This window comes from Salvia hispanica, chromosome 6 (genome assembly GCF_023119035.1).
Source record: "Salvia hispanica cultivar TCC Black 2014 chromosome 6, UniMelb_Shisp_WGS_1.0, whole genome shotgun sequence".
Lineage (NCBI taxonomy): Eukaryota > Viridiplantae > Streptophyta > Magnoliopsida > Lamiales > Lamiaceae > Salvia > Salvia hispanica.
Genome location: NC_062970.1, coordinates 23,354,611 through 23,368,685, shown reverse-complemented (window position 1 = coordinate 23,368,685; position 14,075 = coordinate 23,354,611). Strand labels below are relative to the sequence as shown.

At 40.6% G+C, this 14,075-nt stretch overlaps 1 protein-coding gene across 1 annotated transcript; it reads right to left on the bottom strand.

Moving 5' to 3' along the window:
- Positions 1-6,947: 6,947 nt before the first annotated feature.
- LOC125197323 (pyruvate dehydrogenase E1 component subunit alpha-3, chloroplastic-like) lies at positions 6,948-10,143 on the bottom strand. Its single transcript, XM_048096057.1, has 3 exons — positions 9,674-10,143; positions 7,968-8,745; positions 6,948-7,505 (listed from the first exon to the last, which is right to left on the bottom strand). The coding sequence occupies exons 1-3, from the start codon at positions 9,929-9,931 to the stop codon at positions 7,228-7,230; spliced, it is 1,314 nt and encodes a 437-aa protein (XP_047952014.1). The 5' UTR covers positions 9,932-10,143; the 3' UTR covers positions 6,948-7,227.
- Between the last annotated feature and the right edge of the window lie 3,932 nt (positions 10,144-14,075).

Here is a 14,075-nt window from a genome sequence, read left to right as displayed (position 1 = left end):
AGGTTCATGAGCTCTTGGAGTTGTATCTTGAGTTCATCCAATTCTTTAGGGGCCATTCGATATGGTGCCTTGGATATGGGTGCGGCTCCCAGCTCGAGGTCGATTTTAAACTCCAATTGTCTATCTGACGGCGGTCCAGGTAAAACTTCGGGAAAAACATCTAGAAATTCTTGTACGACAGCGACATCTTCCATCTTCCATCTTCTTTTCCTCCTTCTCCTCTCATGGAGGTAGACGAGATAGGCAATTCGCCCTTTTTTCATCATTGCGGTAGCCTGAAGCGCGGATATGATAGCGGTTCGCCGGTTCATTGAGATTCCATGGTATATGGTGGGTTCTTTCCCCGGAGCTTGTAGCGATATCTGTCTCTCCTTACAACGAATCGTCGCAAAGTTCGTAGTCAACCAGTCCATTCCCAAGATTATATCGATATCCTCCATTTTCATGACTCGCAGGTCATGAGCAACTATCTTAAGTTCTCCCGTAACAATTCCTACGTTCGAGCATGTTCTAGATATTTCTATCATTCCTCCTACTGGTGAGGTCACCATCATTCTATGTTCAGATTCGCTAGTAGGCAAGCCCAAAGTGTGCACACATATTTCAGATATAAATGAATGCGATGCGCCCGTGTCAAACAACACAACAACAGGGGTATCGAGAATTTCGCCCATACCTGTCAAGTTTCCTTTCTCACGATCATCTTGCTCTTTCTTCGGCTTCTTTTGTTCCAGCGCGAACGCTCTAGCTTGGGGAGGAAGTCTTGGGCGGTAAGGTTGTTGCTGCCGCGACCTTGGGTCGCGATTTCCTCTTGATTCATTTTGCGGTGCCCTCGATTGCTGACGGGATCCTTGATCGTTCTGCCTTGATCCCGATCCTACCTTGTTATTCGCACACTCCCTAGAGAAGTGGCCGTTTCCTCCGCAGGTGTAGCACTTGACGACGTTCTGATATCGGCATTCTCCGAAATGGTACTTAGAGCACACATTGCACTGCGCTGCCCTGTGTCGATAGTCTGGTCTCTGGCTAGTCGTATGTTGCCCTCCTCCGTGCTGGGATCGATGCTGATTCGACTGGTGTCGTTTTCCGTCGTAGGAATTCCTAGTATCCTCCCACTTCTTCTTCTCCCGGGAGTGATGTGATGGGGGTAAGGACGGTGTAAAGTTCTCCTTTGCTCTCTCTCTATGCATTGCTGCCTCAATATCTAACGCGAGTGCCAAAGCTTTAGCGTAGGTGAGTCTCCCTCGACTGGCCAACGACATCTTTATCTCGGACCTTAGTCCCTCACGGAACTTGTCCGATAGCTTCTCGTCAGTATCGACTTGATCAGGGGCGTACCGGGTCAAGCTATTGAGCGTTCGATCGTAATCGGTCACGGTCATGCGTCCTTGAGTCAGATTGTGGAACTCGGATGCCTTTGCTTTCCGGTAGCTCTTCGGCACATACTTGTTGTATAATTCAGTCTTGAAACCTTCCCATGTCATTTCTTCTACTTGGTCTCGTGTCATGGTCTTTGTTTTAGTATCCCACCAAAAGTCAGCTGCGATGGGTCACGCAACTCATTCGTTCTTGATCATTGCATCCCAAAATCGCGAAGACACGCTCTATTGCACAGATCCAAGATTCGGCCTTGGCCGGCTCTCCCAGTCCGTCAAACATAGGTGGTTTCTGCTCTAAGAATAGCTTCACGATTTCCCGATTGACCGGAGGCGGTGGAGGTGGAGGGTGCGGAATGGGTTGCGACACGCTGTCCTCATCCTCCGTTTGAGGAGTTAGTTCGCGGTGGCGTCTTGGCGGCATTCTGATTTAGTATTACACAAGTTATTGACAAGATCTAGCAATAGTCATGTGGTATAGTTGATCAACAAGGTTCATGGGTCAATCGTATCAATATTCAATGGCGGAATGTTCTCGCATCACAATATATCAAAGGTGGATAACAAAAAGCGGTGTCAAAAGTTATCTTATCGAAGCATCAAATGCATCATAGGGTAGTGAAAAAGAGATCATTGCTCATCTAGCACAAAGAGACTTGTACGAAGATGTCACGAAGACAACTGTACTACAAAGTAGCGAAGTATAAGGCGCAATAAGGCATTTGGAAGACAGTTGTGTGATAGAATGGCATCATGTTAAGTAGCGATAGAAATTTTCACAATGGTATGGAAAGACAATATGAAAAATCCATGGCATCATAAGATAGTAAAAGTGGAAAAATCTCCCCATGGCATATTAATCAAAACGTTGCCTCTAAAGAGGTCTTAGTATCAAAGCAATCGGTAAAAGAGTAGCAAAATAAAAGGTAAATGGTAGAAAATCAAGCAAATCAATCCAAAAACATGGGGGAAACAAAACAAGTATTCCACGACTATTATCCTAGTCGATTCCGTTCATGTCCTCTTCGGGGTCCTCGTCCTCATCGACATTTTCCATGCCCAACTCATGCCCTTCGCCAGGTTCCTCATCCTCGTCCATTTCTCCAACGTGTGGAGGGGTTATCGCACGCATATCTTCCACATTCCCATGGATGATCAAAGGGTTGGCCGCATTAGTCTTAAGCCTTGGCCTAGTAGGGACACGATCAACATGTGGCTCCTTGTCACGGCGATATCTCCATCGATGGGCCTGACTCGGCGGATACTTGTGCGGTGTGGGACTAAGCGGCGGTCCATCCCTCGCAGCTGCCATGGCTGGGAGTAGCACTCCTAGCAAGCCAATCATATCGCCGCGGGACGTGTACTCCGGCAGACTGAACCATGTAAATGGTAACGCAGCTTGGGCAGTCCATTCACTCCAAGAAGAAGGCAGGCCGTGGATCATTCTCGAGATCCCCGCGTGATGGGTAGCTCCACCATACGCGTATGCGTCCATTCAGCGGTCGTAGAATTCGGTGACATAGGTTAGGAGAAAAGACTTCCCATCTCATTCAAATTCTTGGTAGGTTTCAACAGGGAAAACCTTATTCTTTGCGTAACGGTCTCGCATCGGTGCATAGTACCGGTTAAGCATCTACAAAAAGGAAAATCTCAACATCAGCACAAGGATCGGAAAAATCAATAGTGTATGAGGTTTCAAATGATACTGAGAGTATGATGGATATATATATATATATATATGTGTGTATGTGTCGAACGATGGAGGTGTGAAGGTAGTATCATATCAAGAAATAATGGAATTTCCTTTCCGGGGCAAAAGGTTTGTATATTTTCGCGTTTCGATGATTCGCAATTCGTTCTCATAAGTCGCTCGCCTCGCATTCGGCGTTTGATGCCTCCAAGCTCGACCCGCCCATCTAGGGTATAATAAATGCGGCGATCGTTAACTAGGCGGACTTAAATGCATCAAAGATCATAGGCTAGGGTTTCATTTAAAGGAATTTTCCTAAAGTAATAAATGAACAAACTGATTTATAAGTATAACAACTTAGCAATGAAGTTCAAGAAGAAAAGGGCTATCACAATTAATATTTAAAACAGCAAGGCCCTTAAGATAATCCAAAAATATCATGTCTCAACAATCTAACAAAAAGAAGTAGTTCAATCTCAAACGAACGATAGTAAGTTTCATGTTTTCAGCGGAAGCAACCAAGAGAAGGTGAAGCTATGTATGAAGACACAACTACACTCGAAGTACCATAACAATCATTTTATTTAATTATTCTACTCAACACCGCCAACCGCTCGTCACTGCTCAACCTGCACATAGGGAAAACACATGCAGGGCTGAGTACTATAAACATACTCAGTGGACTTATGCCGAAAGCAGTTTTATCAACAATAGTAATTATCATGCCATTTTCAAGTGTCCATCGGGGTTTTATCTTTAGAAAGGCCCGAGGCACCAAAATATATTCTTTATCAAATATCACGGTCGCGCAACCATTTTTCACATCGACGTTTACCATATCCTCATTCTACATGACAAGGAATGCGGCCGCAATCCAGGTCACTAGACCGGCCGACCCGTACGCCAGCACTCGGTCTAACATTGGTGTACACTAACCCAAGTAGAGTTTGCGGCTCTACGAGGATCCGAATTCGATTAAATCAATAGTGGCATAGCCACAAGGGATAGGCACGACAAAACAAATCAAGGCATGATAACACAGATCTCATTCTCATCAATAAAGATTTAGGACGATGTCCTTATTTTAAAAGAAAAGCCCACCTCGTCGGCTTAGCTCGCAAGTATTCTCTTCTCCTTGTTATCACGCTGAGAGCGCGAATTATCACCTTTAAATTAGGTGTATCACAAATCAGTTTCGAACATTGATTCAAAATCATGCATGTTCCCACGTTTCCCTTTTCCCATTAATTCGTTTTAATATCACCGTTCAAAATCAATATACGATTATCATATCACTTTTATTCGCACAACAACTCCAGATTTATCATCAAATCGTGTCACGCATGAGTGTTTTTCACACAACACACGCACGCACACAACACACATACCGAGGCATGCACATACACACACACGATCACACACACACGCACACATACCGAGGCATGCACATACACACACACGGTCACACACACACACCTATTCATCCCAAATTCATCAATTGATCTCCCCTTCACTCGATCTATATGCATGAGGGTTCAAGAACACCGATTAATCGGTTAGATGAGAAAAGATTGATATAAAAGTACCTTTTCTTGATAGAACGAACGGTAGAACAAAGTAATAGCCTTGATTCTTCAACAATTCTTGAATTTCAACTTCAATTCTTGGTAAAGAATGAAGAGATCTTGAATAAAATAGAAAACAAGTTGAAGAAGAAGTGGAGAAGTGGGGGACGTGAATGAGGAGAGAGGGAGGCGTGAATTATGATTTCTAGGGTTAGGTTTCTCTCTTATTTATAAAGTGCAAGATATAATATCTTTAATTAAATATATTAAAGACTTGAGAAGATTTGGGGAGGGATTGGCATTAAATCTGGTGAGAAATAAGGGGATTTTCGAATTCTAGGCTATTTAATTAGCCTATGATTTTATTTGGATATTTACGGAGTAGAATAAAATATCACGGAGCAGAATAAAGTAATAAATCCTCCCAAATAAAATAGGAAGTGACGGTTTTTATGCCTAGGATTTAAATTCAAATCCTAATTTAAATAGGATATGGCAAGATCTTCTTAGATATGGTAAGATATGCTAGAATATTTATATTTATTCATGGAAGAGAATAAATAAGGGATCAAATAATATAATAAATAATTCCTTCTTCCCTAAATAAGGGGATTTTCGAAAATCTCTAAGTAGTAGGGTGGGTTTCGAAAATTCCATGGTGGAATTAAAGAATAATTGGACTTTGGATTTATTTTGGATAATTATCCCAAACAAATAATTAAATCCAAGAAAAATAGGATTCCTTCTCCAATAATAATAATGGTCGAAAATTCCAAATAAAAGTGTAGGATATTTATGAAAATCCTATTTAATCTCACTCATCCCTTGGGATAATAATTCACCACAATATATTTCACTCCGCATCAAATATTCACAATTATTTCGCAAAATCAACCATTCTCACTTCCACCTCATTTTCTCAACACATTGACCTTTCAACGGCCACATCATATTTTCCACATCTTTGACTTTTCAACAGCCACGTCATATATTTGACTATTCAAATAAATCTCAACTCCAAAACGCAATTAGGTCACAAAGAAATCATGCAATTAATTCACTCATCCATTATTCCACATACCATAGCATTAAAGGCATTTAATGCAAAAATTTTATAATCCGAAAATTAGGGTTCGAAAAAGTGGGGCGTTACATCTATTCTCCGGTTGATGCATCTTTGAGCTTTAAGGCGGAGCTTATGGCTCTTATTCGAGGTTTGGAGATGGCTATGGAGTTCTATACACACATTTGGCTAGAGCTAGACTCAGCGGCTATGGTTAATTTACTGTCATCTGGACAGCTTGGTTCTGCGGATTTTAGACATCATATGGCTTTGATACGGAGAATGACTTCGATTCTCACACATCTACAAAGAAGGAAACCGTGCTACCGACTTCCTTGCAGGTAGGGGTGTTCAGACCCCTGCCATGACCTAACTGCGCCTCGGTATCTGAAGGCGCTTGTTAGGATGGTCCAGCTGGGATATCCTAACTTTCGTTTCTGACATAAAGATGTGGATTGATTTTGGCTTCATGGTAGTTCTTATTATTTTACACTTAGTTCTTCTTTTTTGTTCATTTAGTTTCTAGTTTAGTTTTGATAGCATGGAGGATCCCGACTTGTGGGACCTTCAGTTTGTTTTTTCATATTCTTGTTTTGGGTTTTAGTCACTTTTGGGCTAGGATCATATTCTAGAACATTATATTTTGATTTTATTCATGGGTTGGAGGTCTGTCTAAACCCCTCGCCCACTATGAGTGTTTCTGATTAAAAAAAAATAGGTATGGCAGGATTTAAGGAACTACATAAAAGAAGTCTTTTTTTTTTTATTAAAATCCATATCTTCCATTTATGAGAGTATTATTTGTAGACTAGAATTAAATTTTATGTTTTATTTTAAGATACCAAACGTCTTATATATACAAAATTAAATCTTATACTACTATTTATTAACTAAAATGAATATAACTTGAGTTTTTGTATTTTCATATATGTCCCTTAAGTTATACTCCATCCCAATGAATATAACTCAGTTTCTCTTTTTTATCTATCCTAATAAAGATGATTATTATTTTTTTATAATAAAAATAATTTTATCTTTATTTTAATCATTCTCTACTTAACACACAATAAAACTACATAAAATTATGTGTCGCTTAAGAAAGGACTCATCTTCCTTGAAACAAAAAGAGTATAATAATTTAATATTTTATTTATTTATTTAAATATGATATTATACACTTACCATTTATTGATAGTCACTCTTTAAAATTATTGAGTTTATTTGTTCTCTACACCACACATACACTCACCAGATAATAACTCCACTATTAGTAATTTTGCATTCAAAACCAGTGAAAGTAAAGAATATACGTCAAGTTCATTGTTTATACACCAAAGAATAACTCAACCGCTAACTCAAATAGGTTAACAACCCTAATTTAGATCCACAAAAAGAAAAAGAAAAAGAAAAAGAAACAGAATTGTAATACTGAAACTGCCTAGGCAACAAGATCCCCCAAAACACTTGCACATATAAGACTAAGCTTGTTCCCCCTATCAGTTATGGCTGCTGATTTCCACATACACTTTGAGGCTACACCTGAGCAGTTCCTTCTGTAAATTTAGGATCCTCACATCGGTACTTACCATCGGTTCCAATCCCAAATCCCCTCGGATCAGCAAACACGTTTTCCAGCAGTTGATTGCGTGCTGGAACTGGGCTCTCGTCAGCAAACTCAACAGAGTCTTCGATGATTTCATCAATCTTCTTGTCTATGGCCCTCAGCTCTGCTTCGTTTGCCAAGTTGTTTTCAAACAGATACTTTTTCAATGCGGTGATGGGGTCTCTTGTGGCATAATGAGCCTTCTCAGCTGTCAAGATACACAAATATTAGTCATAGGATGGATGTTTGACGATGCAAGAGGATCTAAACTTTATCTCCTGACTGTGACGATGTTCGACTAGGATGCGGCAGTGGTTACAGATTCTATTGATGGTCAGCGACCGTCACGTATAAGCATCAGAAAGAATAAGCAAGTATAACCACTTCAATATCAAGCTCGCAGATTTTATCAAGTGAAGGCTTTATTCTACCATAATTAGTTAAACATATTGCTTTTCATCTTATCAGATTGTTCATTTACTTGGAGATTACATGTATCTAACTAATTCTCATACATCATAGTTGGAACAAATGAAATTCTACCAGCTAGATGCACACATGTGAATGTCAAGGATTACTCGATTGTTTTTCTAAAGCACACTAATATTGAGATAAATAATGTAGAACAATACAATTAGGATGAGAGTTGAGAATATTCCAAAATGCTCACCAGGGTCACGTAGCTCATCGGGATCAGCCAATGAGTGCCCTCTGAACCTATAGGTCTCGCACTCAACCAAAGTCGGACCCTCACCTCTTCTCGCCCTACCAATAGCCTCCTGTGCAACCTCCCTTACCTTCAAAACATCCATACCATCAACATGAACACCAGGCATTCCAAATGCCGGACCTTTCTTCCATATCTGAGGATCTGAGGTGGACCTCAAATGGGACATCCCAATAGCCCACAAGTTGTTCTCAACAACAAACACAATGGGAAGCTTCCACAACGCAGCCATGTTCAAGCATTCAAAAAACTGGCCGTTATTGCAGGTCCCGTCTCCAAAAAATGCCAAAGTCACCTCATCACAATCCTCCTTCAGGACTTCTCTCTTGTACTTGCTAGTAAAGGCAGCCCCCGTTGCAACAGGAATTCCTTCACCAATGAAAGCAAATCCACCGAGAACGTTGTGCTCCTTGGAGAACATGTGCATCGAGCCACCCTGGCCCCTGCAGCAACCGGTGGTCTTGCCAAAGAGCTCGCTCATAACCTGGCGGGCAGGCACACCTTTGCTCAATGCATGTACGTGATCACGGTAGGTACTGACCACACAATCTTCCTGCTTCAAGAGCTTGATAAAGCCAGTCGACACGGCCTCCTGACCGTTGTACAAATGGACGAAACCAAACATTTTGCCTCGGTAGTACATCTGGGCACACATATCCTCAAAGGCTCTTCCCAGAATCATGTCCTCATACAACACCAATCCCTCTTCTTTTGTGATCAGCTGCATCCAACACATACTTAAATTATCTCTTTGCATTCAAAGAAAAACAAATTTCCTTGACACCCATCCAATGTTTCTTTACACAAGATACACGGGACTGATTTGTTCATAATCAATCTCACTGATTTGTTCATAATCAATCTCCTGTAAACAAATACTCCCTCTATCCCAGAAAGTTTGTCACATTTTTCCATTTCCGTCAGTCCCACAAAATTTTTCACATTTAACATTTTACAAGTTTTGGTAGTGGCCCTCATATTCCACTAATTCATTCTCACTTACATTTTATTATAAAATTGATACTCCCTCCGTCCCACAATAAGAGTGACATTTTGTTATTTCGGTCCGTCCCATAATAAGAGTCACATTTCACTTTTACCATAAATTGTAAATAGGTCTCACATTCCACAAACTCACTTTGCTACCATTAGTAATAAAACCAATATAAAAAGTGGACCATATATTCCACTAACTTTTTCAACTCACTATTCTTTACATTTCTTAAACTCGTGCCCACACCAAAATGTGAATCTTACTGTGGGAAGGAGAGAAGGAGAGAGTATATAAAAGTAGGAACCACATTCCACTAATTTTTTCATTACTCCTTCCACCCATGCTCGGTCAACAAAATTTATGGGACGGAGGGAGTAATACCAAGCATAATAAAGTAAAATAAAATAAAATTTAAACTGATGTTCTTTCAGTCAGAGACATTATTTATAAGAGCACAAGCAAAATCAATGGCAATCACATTAGGTTAACTAATCCAACAACAGAAAAACAAACATGAATACTCAATAAGGATCACGAGCCCTGCGCAGATATTAGATTCACGACTAATTTTCATATTTTATCACACTACATTGATGAATTACAGTATCTATTGCAAAATGCACACAGCAATGTTAAGGGAAAATCGAAAATTTACCAGATTAACGACGGAGGAGCTGGACTTGAGCTTTTTCTCCTTAACAACATCGGAGGAAACTGCGACGACGGCGGCGGATCGGCGGGTAGCAGGCGAAATCGCGGAGTTACTAGAGAGCAACTTATTTCCAAGAAATTTGGAGCTCATAAACGAGGTGGGCCCGGATAATTTGCGGCAAGATTCAGACTTTTCAGCAGATCTGGAGGAGCTGAGCACGAGAGGATTGTGAATGATTTTTGCCGTAGCCGAACACGCCATTTTTGCCGCAACCGGGAAAGACCCCAAAAGGTCTGTGATTACCGCTGAAATCTGTAGGGAGAATGAGGAGAAAAAATGAATGAATCGGTAGAAATTAATATAGGAGGGATGGAGGGCGGAGAGATCGATAATGGTTATGTTGGGAACAATCGTCAGCTGAGTGTATTTGTCTAGTGCCCACACAAATCATTCATCTAACTTTCGCAAAATACCATATTGGTTCAAAATATTAGTTTTTAGAAAATCGGCTTCTAAATATACTAAAATGTGGTCGATTTAGTCCTTTTTTATTGTTTTGTCAATTTCGAACATTTAACTATATCCAGTGTCGACTTACAGCCAAAAAACATGTTGTCATTGGGGTGGGTGGACTTTCTATTCCTCACATATGTTGTTCCCACGTCGACGAGACCGTCAGTGGAATGGAAGTATGCATTCGGCGACTGCCAACTCACGGCAACCAATGTCATTGGAATTAGGGTTTCTTAGGAGAGTGACGTGAGAGAAGAGAGAGATCAGTGTTTGGTTTTTTCTAAAATGAAATGAAGAGTCAGTTTTAATATAAGAAGAAAGAGATTGATTTTGATGTTTGTTGGAAGATGTTGTATTAAAAAATATTAAAAATTGAGTTTAGTAATATAATTAGAAAATAATTGTTATACTCCAATCCTTCTGACGTATTTTCTTTTGATAAAATAAATCTAAATTTTTAAATTAATTAACCCACGTGTCAAATACGTTATGCTCTCATATCAGATAAGTTCAAAAATCAACCAACATTATTGGTACACCTTTCAAAACAATTTGAACTATAATGGGACTCTCTTACCATTCTATATGTTATAGAATTATCTATAAGCAAAAATTATGATATGGAAAATGATGTCAAACTGCGCCAGTCGGCGGGGTTTGCATAAATCACGTCAACCAAACATCACCGATATGTTATCCGAAAATATTAGTGGTGTATATGAGCCATCACTCAGTGTATATAATTTCCGCCTTTAATTTCACAATATGCAAACATCAAGCACATTCTTTTAATCAACACATATGATCAGAATTAATCAGAATTAATACACAACATACAACATAATCAATTTCGTATCCATATGCATATGCCTCTCTGTTCCTTTTTATTATTCTATGACAAATCAAGTCTGATATCTAGGATTACCGAAGGTCCCTCTCACCCTCTGTAATTTGCCTCATATGTCCTTTTGTATTTGACTCGTAGGTCTCTCTGTAGTTCGACTCGTAGGTCCTCTGTATTTGACCCGAAGGTTCGTCTATAATTTCAGATGCAGGGCAAGATCGTCACAGATCCTCTTTAATCATATGATTCGTGTACTTTCAATACCATATGTAAAACATATCAATTCTATCATCTACATATGCTGTCAAACAATTCCAATATAGTATATAAATATATCCCTTCCAATAATCATATATTCACATCACATTCCACCGTATAATCCAAATATTCACTTCAATATAACGCATAACAATTAATAACGTAACATTTGTAAAATCAAAAGTGTGATTCATACATACCTGATTAGAGCATCTCCAATGCAAATAGGCCAGCCATAGGCCAGCCACTCTCTCTCCCTGCCACGTCAGCAGCACTAAAAATCCACCTGCCACATCAGATTTAGGTCAGCCATAGGCCAGCCGCAATAAAAATAATTCAAAATATACTATATTTACAGAATTAAAATTACGATTAAATTACGGATTAAATTTACGACACAGATACGGGAAAATTAATTCATTTCATTCAAAAAAATTACAAAGATTTAAAAAAAAAAATTACATGATTTTTTTTAAAAAAAGGGCTTCCACACACGAGCCCCGCCACTCTCTACTCCTCGTCGCCGTCGCCGCCGCCCTGCCGCCACCGCCACCCGGTATCTGACCCCACGTCGGAACCCCCCATCTGTGCCCTCGCGGTATCCAAATCAACCCGCATGCTCTCGAGCATCGAGTGAAGAAACATATTCTCCGTGGGGTCAGTGGCGTTCTTCCACTCTTGGAAGACCTTGTACATCTGCTCCCGCGTTTTGTTACGCGAATAGAGAGTGTACTCGAGTGGGGCGGGTAGGAGGGCGGCGGACTAGACCTCATGGGGCGATAGGGGGGATCCTCCCCTCGCAGCCCCGTTGCGCCCGCTTCATGTCCAACCGGACGAGGGCGACCAGCAAATGAAGGAGGGGATGGAAACTCCTCGGCATCCGGGGGAGGTCATGGGATCCGCCGCTGCTGCCATTGTAGTCGCCGGTATAGTTCAGCCTCTACTTCTTCGGCCACCCAGCGTCGCACCCCGCACGGAACTTCTCGGAGTCCTTCAACAATACATACCACTCCCCGAAGTGGAACTCCTTGTACTTCCCCGCCAAGGAACTGACTCGGCTATCCTCCTCCCGGCGTCCCGCTCATCATCCCCGCCCACTAGGGAGCCTGGCGGAGGGCGTTGGCGTACAACGCCGAAAAACAGCCGACCGCGGCCCCGATACGCTCCCACCCCGTCTCGTAACGGCCCGACATTTCTAGGGTATAATAAATACGGCGACTGTTAACTAGGCGAACTTAAGTGCAACAAGAACATAGACTAGGGTTTCAATTGAAGAGATTTGACCAAGTGTTTAATGAAGTATCAAGATAATATGTCAACGGCTTTAAATACGAGAAACAAGATTTAATAGCTAACATAGGATAAGCTCAAAAGTCAAAGGTTTATTTTAGCTCCAACAAAACGCAATAATTCACCAATATTCCAAATCAAAGAAATAAGTTCAAACCAACCAAAGATAATAAGTTTCAAAATATTCAGCGGAAGCATTCCAAGAGAAAGCGAAGCCATGTATGAGGACACGACTACACTCAAAATCCCAACCATCCATTTTATTCGAATCAACCATCTCAACACCACCGACCGCCCATCGCCGCTCAACCTGCACATAGGGAAAACACATGCAGGGCTGAGTACTTTAAACATACTCAGTGGACTCATGCCAAAACATTTTATAGTTATGCCACCCTTACCATAGTGAACTCGAGGTTTAGCATTTAATTGAAAAGATAACATCGAGTATCACAAAATATTTCATGGACTGGCCAGTCAAATAATACCTCCTATTTTCTCATCAATCAAAATTTCATATGGTGCGACGAAGTGTGGCCACACTTTCGCCCACGAGACCGGCCGACTAGCATGGACGGCTCCCGATCTCCCGTGTACACTAGCCTGATAGGGTTTGCGGCCCTACTCAGACCCGAATTCGTTTATATAGCCCTATAGCCTAATGGAGCGCACTCACAAACTAGACATCAGGCACACACAATATCCAAAAATAATCATAGGCATGGCATAACAGTTTAATCCACCCTTATTTCTCCAACATCATAAATTTGCAACATAGAAGAGTTTAAGAATAAAGCCCACCTCGATTTCCTTCGATTTCAAATACGTACTTCTTCTTGTTATCGCACCGGGAACGTGAGCTATCACCTTTAGTTCATGTATTTCAAATAAGTCTCAATCATAGATCAAAATCATGCATGTTCTCACGTTTCCCTTTCCCATCGATTATTTTCAATATTCCCATTCAAAAATCAAAGTACGATTATCATATCGTTTTTATTCACACCACAACTCTAGATTTAACATCAAATCGTGTCACGCATGAGTGTTTTCCACACACAACACACGCGCACACACACACCACACATGTGCACGCCTACCGAGGCATGCACACACACACACACACGGTCACAACACATACACATGCATCCAAATTCACCGATTAATTTCCCCTTCACTCGTTCTAAATGCATGTGGACTCAAGAACACCGATTGATCGGTAGAAGAAGAGAAGATCAAAAATAAAAATACCTTTTCAATAGAACAATCGGTAGAAAACAAGTAGGATCTTGATTCTTCAACAAATTCTCGAATTGCAGCTTCAATCCTTCTCCAAAAGATGAAGAATTAATGGAGAAAGTAGGAGAAAAATTTGAGAGAGCAAAAATAAAAATACCTTTTCAATAGAACAATCGGTAGAAAACAAGTAGGATCTTGATTCTTCAACAAATTCTCGAATTGCAGCTTCAATCCTTCTCCAAAAGATGAAGAATTAATGGA